General features: G+C 32.4%; 1 protein-coding gene across 11 annotated transcripts in view; it reads right to left on the reverse strand.

Annotated features, from left to right (window-relative positions):
* Ptpn13 (protein tyrosine phosphatase non-receptor type 13) overlaps positions 1-14,483 on the reverse strand; it is a 189,038-nt gene that overhangs the window by 106,171 nt on the left and 68,384 nt on the right. For all 11 annotated transcript variants that reach the window (XM_047565871.1, XM_047565869.1, XM_047565866.1 and 8 more), the window contains exons 4-6: positions 10,950-11,015; positions 8,113-8,298; positions 4,598-4,685 (exon numbers count right to left, since the gene is read on the reverse strand). In XM_047565871.1, the coding sequence (XP_047421827.1) occupies positions 4,598-4,685; positions 8,113-8,298; positions 10,950-11,015 (340 nt within the window). The remainder of the gene's footprint in view (positions 1-4,597; positions 4,686-8,112; positions 8,299-10,949; positions 11,016-14,483) is intronic.

The raw sequence follows: 14,483 nt of genomic DNA on the forward strand, positions 1-14,483 counted from the left end.
TTGCATGCACAAGGCCCCGAGTTCAATCCCCAGCACCACTAAAAAAAAAAAAGAAGATTTAAGAACAAAAAATTCTTCATGATAGAACACATTCCATTTATTTTAAATTGGAAAAAATCTTCTTTATAAGATACACTGTGTTTTAACTATTTTTGTTATATGTGATTAACATTATCCCTAATTGGATATCATTATTCACCTTTTTCCTCACATACAGACTCAAAGATTCATAGCATCTTTTAGAAATGAACATCAAAATTACATTTAAATATTAAAAGAGGCCCCTCATTACCCATTTCCTCACAACTGTGCTCAAGTACATAAAAAAAGAAACATGATATTATCAATATACCCAAGTTCTGAAGCACTACCATGCTGATATGATCATGGTGTAGGTTTCCACCTTAAGCTTCGCAGGAAACATTTGATTTCTTTCTGCTTAGTGGGGCCATTTCATCAGCACTAGCACTATTAAGTAACAGAGTAGGGGCAGACAGCCCACTGGTGTAGGCCCTAGCTTTTGTGATGGATTTCAGAGGTAAGGCATAAGGAGACACCCCTGAAGGTCATTTTTCATAAGTGAAAATTTTTTTTTAAATATTAGATGAACAATTAGGTCACTAGGTATAAGGCACTATTCCTAGATTTGCTTACTACTTTTAATCTAATCTATATATATCTCACTGCTCATCTTGACATTTTCTTTATGAATATAAGGTTAGAAGACTAAAACACAAAGAATATCCCTATATAAACATTTCAGATTGGTACACATTGAAGAAAATGCTTTACTACCAAACTGGGATGACAAGGTTGTTTTGGTGCAAGTGATCACTGAGAGTTAACTAGCAGTGCCCAACAGTAATGTCAATGTCCTAGAAGAATATTTCTTCTTCAAAAGGTAATTCTTTTTTCAATTTTAAACTTTAAAATTAGTATATACCATTGACTATTATCCACTAAATGCTTCTATGTAGTAATAGCTATAATTAGTATATTTATGTTGATTCTGAACTTGAAACAGGTTTTTATAACTTTGTAAAAAGTAAATTAAAAGAACTTCTGTTTAATACTATTATGGAAAGCAATGGCTAAGATGGTCTGAGAATTCTCTTCTGTTACATTTGATCTAAACAAGGCTATGATTCAGGGTTAAGGACCTCTAATTCTACCTAAAAATATGAACATAAACTAAATTTGGTTTATCCTGAGTGTCTAATTGTAATTCCTTAGACATTCTTTTGAGTTGTGATATAGGGGAGATTCTATTCTCCAATAAAGATTTTATTCTCTGATATGATTATTAGAGAATAAAATCAATGGATAGCCTGTTAAGCAGCCTTCTACATGGTTATAAATTTGTTATAGCTATCCCTTCATCCCCTGCATTTGCATAGTCTGCTGATCATAAGAATTCCAAAGAGATTTAAGACAACAACACTAAATCTTTCTTAGTATATAAACAAAGCCACAAATAAAAGGCATTAAAAATTGTTTAATATAGTTAACACTTCTGGGTTGCTCACATAAAATTGAGTTAAGAGGGTAGATCTCAGATTAGTGTTTTTTACTGCAATAAAACCAATTAAATATCTGATTGGAATTTTAATTAAAAATTTAGTTTAAAACTTCTGATATTTTTATTGTTACAATAAGAAAATGGTCTAATAATATGAACCAAGACACTCAACTAGTTAATTTTTTTTTACTTGCATATAACCTAATGTTTAAAATTGGTTAAATCAATCCATCATAGTCTCACATATTTCTTTATGAAACTATTAAATAATTATATTACAAATGTAATTATGTGTAATGTTTTTATAAAATCTTCTCTTTCCATTTAATGAATAAATATTCACTGAACATGTATAATTAATGTATTTAATACACCAGGCTTTCCCTATTCCTAGCATCTGCATGTCCAGAAAACTTAACTTCTAATAAATATCTTTTATTAAAAAATATATGTGTATATATATATATATATGTAACCTACTATTAAAGGTATATGATGGAATAGGTATAGATCTCTAATTATTAACTCTAAAATACTAAATAACAATTAACGTCTATAAAATTAAGATTCTGAATCACAGCTGGGCACAGTGTTATCCACCAGCAACCCCAGCTACTTGGGAAACTGCAGCAGGAGAATCACAAGTCTGAGGGCAGCGTGGGCAATTTAGCAAGACCTGATCTCAAAATAAAAAAAAAATTTTAAAAGGGCTAACTATGTAGTTTAGTGGCAAAACAGTTGCCAAGCATTTATGAGGCCCTAGGTTTAATCCTCAGTAATGCAAAAAAGAGAAGAAAAAAAAAGATTCTGAATCACCAAAAGCAATATAATCTAAACTACATTAACATATGATAATATTTAAAGCTTGGTTAACTAAATATGGCAGAAGTAATTTTTTTTCTATAGACCTATGATGGATGGGGAATAAGAGATAAACACAAACACACACATACAATTATATAGGTATAGGTATGTATATATGAACAGTTTTATTCTTAGCAAAAATGTATAAACTACCTATAAAATTAATCATTCATAATATAAATTATATTACTAAATCAACAAATAACAAACAAACTTCAATTCCATAACATGGTCACTTAAGTGGCAGTAGCAGATGATGGTACAGAACTCCAGAAAGAGATTAGAGAAAGAACAGGAAAGGGAAATAACGACGTAGGGAGGATAGGCAGGAGTGAGGGCAAGGGGTGGGAGGTGTCATGAGGGGGAGAAAGGGAGAAGGAGAGAAAGGATAAAAAAGAGAAACAATCTATGTTTCATTTACTTAAGTGTTCATTATGCATCCTTGAAAAAAGGTCCTTCTACCTTGCTCTTGCCATTTGTCTATAATTTTCTATTGTTAGTTCTAAAACAGGAGAGTGACTGAAAATTTGGTGGATTATCCAATTGGTGTTATTCTTAGCACTGAGGTTCATATTATATCCTATTTTGAATCCTATTATAGCATAAAGGGAAATAGATTCTTACCTATAAGAAAATTTGTCCATATATACAGAGACTATAGTAAACACTTGTAAGAAATGATTAAAATGATTAAATGATTAAAAATATTTGACTTGCTATTAAAACACTGTAAATCAAAGTGTGCCCTATATTTTTACCCACATGTAAACTAATAGTACATGAATCAGAAAAGAAGCTTGACCTAACCAGAAATAAATTATCTTGATGTGAAAACTATAATACATTTTCAGATAAATAATCCTTATTCACAATAAGTAAATAAAGTATGAAAACAGACAATTAGCTGCACCAGTACAGAATCTCTCCACTAGAAACAATTTTACTTCTTTTCTTTGGCTTCTCAAGATAAGCAATATACCCTTGCTCAGGACACACTCTTTTCTCTCAGAGATGAGTGTGCTGAATGAACTCTGCAAAACATTTGGTCCAGATTATCTATCTAATTTTCATGTGGCGTGTTTCTTACAGTTTGTAAGATAGGTATGTGCTGATAACCTGATTAAATTAAAAATTAGATATGCTAATTTTAAAATATTTTATTAGATATTAAATATTTTATTAGCAAATATTTAAGCTGTCTTTACTTGTCTCTTGCTCCAAGATCTAAGAAAAAAATATTTCACCCAAAAAATATTTTTCTAATGATTAGAAATCATAGATCACTATAATTTCCAGTATTGCTTGATTAGAAGGAAAAAAGGCAAGCAAAATCAAAAGTTTGTTTCACAAATAAGCCAAGTCTGAGATTTAACACTAAAAAATAAATTATCATAAAAAATTTATTTCTTCCAGTTTTATTTCAGGTGTTTAGAATTTCTATGCATTTCTTTTTAAAAAAATCTACATACTAATTATTATAGGACCCATAATTATATAATGCTATTAGCAAATAACAAAATCACTATTCATCATTTGTTTTTATTTACTATGCATACAACCTATTGAAGTATTGATAACTACAAGTCATGAAATTAGACATGAAATCAATTTAATGAACTGTGACTAGCATTAAAAAAAAGGAAAATAGAGTTGGGCACAGTGGCATACCTGTAATCCCAGTTACTGGTGAGGCTGAGGCTGAGGATTGTAAGTTCAAGGCAATATAGTAAGACCCTATCTGGAAATTTAAAAAATAAAAAAATTCTTGGGGATGAACTTCACTGGCAGAGGTGCTCCTGGGCTCAATCTCCAGTAAAAGAGGCAAAAATAGAATACAAAATATCAGAGTGCAGTAAGAATGATGCTGCTTTCTGAAATTTTGCTTCAGTAATGTTATAGTCATAAATATGTATTCATTTGGTCATGCTTTATACTTTTAACATAAAATGCTATGATAAACAAATGATAATATTATCAATAACACAATATTGGAAAGGTAAATAATTTGTTGTAGGAGTCCTGACATAACTTTAGTGGATTTATGTATTAATAAAGCTAGTGTTTCTGTCTGCTTTCTGCCTCCACTTTGCATTCTGATAGTCCAACTAATCATAACCACAATTATTAAATTTCCAAGTCAGATAAGAATAATTTCATAAAAGAAACAGTAGACTAAAGCTAAAGTCTAGAAATTTCCTATTAATATACTCTTACCTGTTGGTAATCCTTTTCCTCTCAATCGGTCTCGAATAGCCTGGCTCCGATCAGGCTTTTGTTCACTGTTACGGGAAAGTTGATCCGTCTGTATATAGGTAATCAAAAATCAAGGTTGACAAAAGAATCTCCCTTTATTTTTGTGGTAATTGTCTACAGAATAACACTAGTTAAGACAATCTGAGAAATTCTAGGTCTTTAAATTAAATGGACATATTGGCAGATGACAGATTTTAATCAATGCTCCTTTGGATCTCCTATGTAACAGAATGTTTTAGTAGTCTCAACATCAGTAATTTTAACCAAGGATATTTGTTTAAAATAAAGCATGTCAAATCAGGTCAAACTCCACATTATGAGGAATGAAAAGCTAGAAAGTCAGTTTACTCAGATGACCAAATACAAGAGAAACATGGAGATACAAAATGGAAGGAAAGAAAATGGTGAAGAGAAGTTAAAGTTAGCACTGAACATAGTGCTCACACACACACAAACACCACATGAATTTTAATATTCCTCCATTACTGAAATTTGTTTGATTATGAATTAAAAACCCGTCTATGGTACTATTTTCAGGGATCTATTATGTTTGCTAACTATAGAAGAATTACATGCAAATGTTTCTGAAATAATATTATCCTTTAAATTACATAAACATGTTAATGCAGACTACATTGTGCTGTGGGTGACAGAAAAGACAGTGAATATTCTACATACTTGGAAATTCCTACATTGAGGCAACCATTAGTAACAGCTGTTGTTAACTGAACAGTTACTATATGCAACCATTAATAACACCTGTTGTTAATTGAACAGTTGTTGTATGCAGCACCAGCATAATTCATCTTAAACCAATGCTATGCTATATTAATCTGATTTAAGATTATTAAATCAGAATTTTGATCACTTCAAATGAATTTCACGGGTGAAAGCCTAACTCATTCTATGAGTTACTAGAGACAGTTAACAGTTTCAGAGGAAGATAATAGCTAAAAGCATTGGCCTTTGGGGTCAGAGACCAGGTTCCAACTGTTTCTCTGTAATTTATCATATATGTGACCATGGGCAAATTACATAATCCTTTTGAGTCTTAGTTTCATTATCACTAAAATAAGGATAAAGGTATCTCTTTTAGGTGGGGTATGTTATGAAAAAAATGTGATAATGCAGGTAAAACACGTAACACACTTGTGTGACACAAAGTAACACAATTATTGCAGTTATTCTGTGCAGGAGACTAAGAACAATGGAAAGGTGGGGTACATTAGAATACTTCGCAGCAATCTGCCTTCATGTAAAGGCAGGTTCTCTCCATGCTGATTCCAAACACTCTTCTGTTCTTTTCTTCCACTAAAACACTCCCCAGCATACCTCATACCAGACTATTACTATTCCCCAAATATACCCTGCTCTTTCCCATTTCACATCATTTATCTATGTTTATTCCTCTGCTGAGATTACTCTTTCTATCGAGCCTACAGAATCTATTTCAAAATGCTACTTTTTCTAAGTGCTATTTTTATTACAGTTATGACTTGTATCTTTTCCCCTCAGATCTCAAAGGTTTTAACATTTTTGCTGTTACTTTTCATAGTCTTATTTGTATTTTATAATCAAGCACATAATTATAGGATTTAAGAGTTCTTAAATCAACCACTTTGTTTAAAACATATCTCTTACAAGTCTATAGCACAGGTTTCATAATTAGATATTATAAGAAACTGAATTAAATGCTAAACCTTCAAGGAATAGAAATCTTTTCTGTAACACAGGCAAAGGTAATAGATTATTGGATAAGGTTTTAGAATTTCTATGGGGGAATACTTCTTCATGGAAAGACAAAAGAAAAATATTTTCAGCCATTTACTATACAAGTAAAATCAGCAAAGGGCACAAATGTGTCATAGAAGATGTGGTATAATAAAAGACTCCTGGACTGACTACTGGGAAACTTAAACACTAAAACGTTTGGGTTTCAATTTCCTCATCTATAAAGGGAAGAAGTTTTATAGAAATATTAGTGTTATCAAAAGATCTATGGTTAATTAACAAAACAAAATTATAAAATTTATTTTAAAATAAATAAATAAATAAACCACTCCACCCCCCCCCCCAAATCTATGATAAAAGAACCACAGGAATAAAATAGTTTGGGAAATATTTCTCTATATGCTTATTCTTAAAGGTGTACGTCTAACAGTATAGTATATTAAAGACTGAGAAGTTCTGCAATGGAAATACCTTTAATTTCCTTTAAGCAGTTTTTTCTCAAGCTTATCTGATCATAGAAGAATTTTTTTAAACAAAAACATATTTGCAACAATGTGGGAAACTTTGGTCTGGATAAAGGATTTTCATATATTTTTTGTAGCTTCACTTTTGTTCAAAAGCAAAACAATAAAAGAAAAGGAACATGCAGAAAAAAAAACAGATTAAATAAAACAGGAGCTGACCTAGTTAAAGAGGGGAAAAGGGCAGCCAAGAATGCCAATCATTCAGCCTTTACTATCTATCTACATTTCCCTCCACTACAGAAACACAAAAGTTTAATGGGAAATAGTTTATGAACTGCTTGTCCAGAAGATCTCTGAGTCTGTTTCTCATCAGTTGGCAGAATATATGGAATTTGGATATATCCTGTCAGCCATACAATATCCTAGGTAAGATGAGGAAAATAAACCTCTAGGGATGAAGAATTAAGAGGAAGCCAGGAAGAACACCATGTGACAGCAACAAGTGAAAAAGAGACCACCACCAAGCGACCATAACACTAAAGGAGAGGAGCTGACAGAGCTTAGATACAAATCTAAGATGTCAGAGACCAAGGAGTATCTAAACTAGGACTAACAGGATAGAAGAGTTTAAGAGATGCCGATCAGAGGTAGTATTATTAAATAAAGAATCTGTTATTCTTGGGATTCCTCTATTCAAGACAAGAGAAAATGGAAAAGCCCAAGTCTTAGAGCAGTATGACAGTGATACAAGCATGGATCCTTCCTACACTCCCTATGCCAGAGTCCAAAGAGGATTGGAAAGGTTGGGGAATACACAAGTGATCCAGACAAATGAGTGGACAAAGAAGAAGTACTAAGAAATAGCAAGTGCATTTAAATATTTCTAAAACCCATTGTGCATATTAATGTCCTTTTCTATAGGTATTCACAATGGTAGAATCACTTTATGGGCTCAAAAGGGAAAGTATATAAGAAAGGAGGCAAGAGCAGACATTTCCAGTTTGAATATGTTATGATTCTATGATATTTTCTAGAATAAAGTACTAAAAAACAAAAGATCAGTTCTCACAAAATGCCAGAGACTAAGTACCTGCAAAGAGCTTCTAAATGTTAAGTATTATTTCAAGAAAGCAATTAACATTAGAACAAGAAATTATTCAACTTCCTATTCCTAATCTTCACTGAGAAAATGCTACCTATATCATAACTTCAAAGAAAATTCTGTGATATGCTATTAATTTTAAAATATGACTATATTGGTCAATTGGAACTGTAGCTTACCCCAGGAAGATTCCCCAGAACGAGTTTTACCAACTGTTTCACATAGGAAAATGAAGGTGCACAGTTGCTATTCCTAATGTGGGCACTGCAAGCATCCAAGACGGTCCGAACAGAAACTCGAGCATAAATAACATCCTCACACATTCCAAGGAGTATGCTATTGAGATGATCTCCAAGCTTGATAGGCTAAAAATGAAGAAAGAAAAACATTTTAATTAATATGTGTAAATCCTCTAATATAAGAAAAGCCATTCTAACAATCTCAGGAATCACAGCAAATGTACTTCACATACTTGGAGGAATGAATTCTTTCTCCATTTGTAAATACCTTGCTTATTCTACCTTTTTCTATTATAAAACAATTTATTAACAGAATATGGTTAATATACATCTTCCCAGATAGGAAGTATTAGAGAAAACATGTTTTTTTTTTTTATTTGATGAAGAAGTGGAATTCTTCAGTTATTCAACTATTTTGAAAACAGCTGTTACATATACACCATTTGGGTGGAACGAACTATTTTCTAATATTCACAATAATGTAATACATTCTTTTTTATGAATATAATTTGACATTTACACAATAAGGTAGAAAATTTCAGATGCTACAATTACTGAAGGTCATTTAAATATAAGTTCTCATGATTATTTTTACTTGTTAACATAATGTGTGTGTGAAATATTATATCCAAATGATCAATAAGCATATGAGAGGGTGGTCTACATCATTATTCACTAAGAAGTGTAAATAAAACCATAGCAAAAAGTCACCACAGGCTGGAACTGCAGCTCAGTGGCACTCACTGTGTGTGCTTGGCATGTGGGAAACCCTGGGTTCAATCTGCAGTGCCGTCAAAAGAAATAGAGAGAAAGAGAGCGAGACAGAGAGAGAGAGAAAGAGAAGAAAGAAGAAAGAAGAAAGAAAAGAAAAAAAATCTACTCACAAATAAATAAAAAGACTCATAATAAAAAGCACTGGTAATTTTTACCAGTTGGTAGAGCAACTGGAGTGCTCATCCATTGCTGACAGGAGTTTAAATTTTACATCCCCTTTGGTTTAAACAAACGTTTTCCCTGTGACCTTTTCACTTCTCAACTATTTAGGCATTATTTCCTGTAGGTTCCAGCTTAGATGCATTTTTCTTTAAGAAACTTGCCCTAACCTTTCAAGTCTAATCAGACGTCCCAACTCTATTTTCCACAGCACCCTCTACCTCCCCTAACACAGCATTCATTATGTCATGGTGTAGTTAGCTATCTATCTGTACCTTCTAATAGATTCCTCAGGCCTGAGTATCCACAGTACTAATGTCTAGCACTGTGTCTGATACAACTTACACACTTAATAAGTATTTTTAAATTAATATTTCCCAAATGATCAAGATTTCTGATCATAAAGTATACATCTATCTTTCTCCTCTAATGTATGCATTATTGGTATTTATTTTAGTTATAAGAAAAGAGTACAATGGTACAACCACTTTAAGGACTATGATCATATTTTACATATAAGTTCTAGGGATCTTGATAAACAACATTAACATTTCCAGTAATAATTTAGCTTTCTCATTTTTATTTACAGAATTGAAGTTGAGGAGAGAAAGAAAGTATACAGTATTCTTCCTGCTATAAAATTAAATCAAACCAAGTTGAAGAACATCATTTTTCTTTCAAGAATTTTAAGATGTTTAAATTTTAGGATAAAAGTCAAACATTGTTATTGCTAATATTTAATAATAAAAACATATCTAGTTATTTTGGTTTTGATGTCAAAATACCTAAAATAAAACTTAATTCTAAATATTATATCTTAACTTTATTGAAATAAGGGTATTTCTAAATTTTTAATTACTACTTACTACTATGTTTATGTTCAATCTTCAGGAATCAGAAGTATTTTATTTTATTTTATTTTTTTTGAGTACTGGGGATAGAACCCAGGGCCTTGTGCTTGCAAAGCAAGTACTCTACCAACTGAGCTATCTCTCCAGTCCCAGAAGTATTTTAGAAAATAAAGACTAGAGGTAGTCCAATGGTTATCAAAGCCCAAGACCTGAGAAAGTGTTAATATCTGTGCCTGCTGTTGCAGAGGTAGCCAAGTATGATTCTGCAGTGAGAAGAGAAAAAGTAATGAAGCTCCGCTGAGACAGAGAGCTACTATTCTACTTTTTGTTTTTTCTGTGGTACTAGGCTGAGCTATATGCTCAACCTTTTTTTTTTTTAATGATTCTTTAAGACAGTATTGCTAAATTGCCCAGGCTGATTCTGAACTTCTGATACTCCTGCTCTAGAATCCCAAGTACTCCAGATTAGAGGCTCCAATTTTTCATCTAAAGGGTACTACTAGCCAGTCGCTGTGGTGCTCACCTGTAATCCCAGCAATTTGGGAGGCTGAGGCAGAATAATCACAAGTTTGAGGACAGCCTTGGCAACTTAGAGAGGCCCTAAGCAAATTGAAAGTAGTAAAAGGGCTGGGGAATGTGTCTCAGTGGTTAAATCTGATTCAGTCCCTGATTACCTGCCCTCATCAAAAAAAAGGGTACAACTTTCAGTGCAAGAATGAATCATCAGAGATATTTACAATCTCTCTTATCAGTCATTAAATTAGAAGAAATAAAATATACTCCCACTTTATCTTGCTATGATTTCTGAAGAGGCTAACTCTATATGATGGACTAAATTACTGAAACCTAGGTGGTAATTGTTAAGATTCTAAGAATATTTGAAAATAATTTCATTTGTACTTATATTGTTAGTTCATTCTGAAAGTACAACCAACATTTTCAACATGAACAAACAGTACAGAAAAGCTGTACAAATGTAAAAACTTGACTTACTTGGCTCTGAGGTACTTCATGATCAGCTCCCCAATACAATGTCATTCCAAGAGAATAAATATGGATCTAGAAATAGAATTTTAAAAATTATGGTAAAATAAAATTTAAAAATACAGAAAGTACTATATATTTTTTGTTCCAGAGAGATTACAACATGTAATTTGAGAAAAACGTTTCATAGGAGGAAAAAAGTATGCATAAAAGTATGTGGGAGCATAAAACAGAAAATAAGACTGGAAATTATTAAACAGATTTTTTTTCTAATAATGAGTCTAAAGTTTCTTCATGCAAAGTCAAGTAAATATGAATATATATTATTATATTCTCCTTCTTTTACAAAATTTAAAAGTTACTCAGCATCAAATTATATTGTTACATTGGGTGCATATACAAATGTGTAACAATGAATTCCACTATTTGGTATAATCATAATGCACTTATAAAAAAGTTACTCAGCAGCCTGCATTTTAAATTTATCAACAGAGACATTTCTATATCAATGACTGGAGACTGTATTATTTTTTATTGCCACACAGAATTTCATTGTATAAAATAGCATTATTTTATTGATCTGTTATTAATGGGTAAATAAGATTTTTCCAAATGTTTACTGTTATAAACAATGTTTCAACAGACACTCTTGTCATATGTCAGTTTGTACATGTAGGTGTTTCTCTTGAAATGACTCTGAAATTATGAATGTAGTTTTCATATATATTGTCACATTCCCCTACATAGAAGTTTTATAATTTTGCATTTCAACCATCAACGTATAAGAGTTTTCTCACAAGAAGATTTGGATTACTATTTTTCTCACTATGAATATGTGGGGGTATATAAGACAAAGGACACAAGTTCGAAAGAGTTTTTTGTTTGCCTCTAAATGACTGGGCGTTTCAGGGTAGCACATAGTTTTAGGCTAACAGGAATGATCCAATGGGGAAAACTGGAAGTGCAGGAGAGGAGACTGCTGGAGGAAAAAGAGATGGAAGCTAATGTACAAATGGAGGCCTTAGCTTTACAGAGGAGCAGACAGTTGCCTGTAGAATGAAGGCAGAGAAAATGGGGATTTATGTGGGTACACTGGTAAATGGATCCTCGGGAAAGTCTCTTTCCATTGCAGGTATTTTTTTTTTTTTTCTGTGAAACAAGGAGCAAAAGTATCAGTTGAGACAGAGGATGTTAATCCTGGAAGTAACCATCTTTTGTTTTGCCTTCTGTTAAGAGATTCAGAATTAAACTTTTAATCTATACTATCAAACCTGAATAATTACCACATGCTTTTGTTCCTTCAACCCTCCCCCAGTTTCATCTTATTTTCTTGCCATTATTTCACTTTGCTCCTATTTTCTTACCTTTATTTTTTAATCCTATAAACTGTCTCAAATCCTCTTTAGAAAATGTTGAGATATATAAATAAAAATGGGTACCACTATTAAAATCTCACAGCATTTTAATCTGTACCTTATACTGCCACCTAAATTTATCACTAAATTACCAGTTAGAAAAATTGATCCACTTTTCAAATATTTTCATCACTGCCAATTTTTAAAAACTCTAAACTGGACTTTCAAGGCTTACTGATCTGCCTCCACTTCCATGTTACACTCTAAACACTTAAGCACTACTAGATAATTCTATGATGAAAAAATATATCCTTTTCTTCCCCACCTTTCTTAAGCTCTTTTTTTTTTTTCACCAAAAATGTTTTCTTTATCTTTGTTAATGACAGTTTTACCCAAAGATGTTTTCCACTATACATGTCATGTGAATCCTTTAAACAAGGTAGGGTAATTTCTCTTAGATGACAGTTACATTTTGTTTGTAGTTCTAATGAAGAGGCTGTTTAATACCGTCTTGTATTATAGTTGGATCCTTTTTTGTCTTCCTTGTGGGAAAGAGCCTTTGGTCTGGCACCTTTTTTTTTTTTTCCCTTTTTTCTCTCTCACTTTCTTTTTTCTGGTATTGGGAATCGAACCCAGGGATACTCTACCTCTGAGTCACATCCCCAGCTCTTTTTTATTTTGAGACAGGTCTTGCAAAGTTGCCTAGGCTGACCTCAAACTTGCGATCCTTCTGCCCCAGCCTCCAGAGTAGCTAGGCTTATAGGTGTGCACCACTGCTCCCAGTTTTTAACACATTTTAGTATCTCTTTAGGTAACTAACACAGAACTTGCACATAGTACTTAATGCATAGCTGCTGAATTGAATTAAATATTCATGAAGTTCGTGACAGTATAATGCAGTCAATCTATATCTTACTTCTCTAGGTTTAATTTCAAAGAGCCTCCTATGTCAACACTTTGGCAAAATGACTCACATGAAAAACATTTTTCACAAATATGAAAAATACTTTTACATTTTAAAACATTAGCATAAAACTTTAATTACATACTCAATTACATTAATTTTGATTCATCATTTTTTCAGATATGGTCAGTGCTTTAAGATTCTTTATTATATTTACTTCTCAGTATGCCAAAAGGGTAATTACATGTTAATAATTTTTATACATCATAGTATGGAATTGATAAAAATAATCCTTAAAACTAGGTGGTGAAACTGTATGCTTGCTGATCACCAGTGTATACAATGTAATGTTTAACTGTATATGCCAACTTGACTGGGCCATGAGGTGCCTGGATGTTTGAACAAACATTATTCTTGGTGTTTCTATAGAGGTATTTTGTATGAGATTAACATTAAATGAGTAGGTTGAGTAAAGCAGATTTCCCTTCTTTAACCTGAGCAGGTCTCTTCCAATCTTCTGAAAGCCTAAAAAGAGCTCAAAAGGCTTACTCTTGGAAGTAAGAGAGAATTCTTTATGCCTGATTGCCTTCAAATTGGGACATCAACTTTTTCCTCCTTGGGATTTGACTTAAACAGCTTTTCCTGGCTCTCAGGCCTGCCAGTCTTTGGGCTGGAACTTTACTATCAGTCCTGTGGTTTTCTGAACTTTGAACTCAGCCTGAAGCTTCACCATCAGTTCTCCTGAGTATTCAGCTTAAAGACTTGCCCTGAATATCTTGGGGCTTATCAATCTCCATAACTGGATTATTACAAAGTCATCTCCTTATAATAAATCTTTTATATGTATACACAAACACACATATTCTGTTAGTTCTGCTTCTTGGGAGAATCCTTACCAATACATAGAGATATGAGATTCTATATAGAGAAATACAATATGCAAAATGGCAGTTGCTACTTTATTAGGATGACATTTGATGGGGGTTTTTTTGTTTGTTTATTTTGTTTTGTTTTTTCAGTACTGGGGATTGACCCAGGGGCACTCTATCACTGAACTATATCTCTAACCCTTTTAATTTTGAGAAGGGTCTAAGTTGTCCAGGCTGACCTCAAGCTGTCAGTCTTCTGCCACAGTCTCTAGAATAGCTGGGATTGCATGTGTGTACCACCACATCTGGTTGTGTTCCAAATTTTTAATAATATTTTCAAATTATTTAAATTTTGCTAAAGAAATAATTCCAGGTATGTCAGATCTTAAAATAATCTATAATAACAACACCTAGT

The sequence above is a fragment of the Sciurus carolinensis genome, chromosome 10, assembly GCF_902686445.1.
Source record: "Sciurus carolinensis chromosome 10, mSciCar1.2, whole genome shotgun sequence".
Taxonomy (NCBI): Eukaryota; Metazoa; Chordata; class Mammalia; order Rodentia; family Sciuridae; genus Sciurus; species Sciurus carolinensis.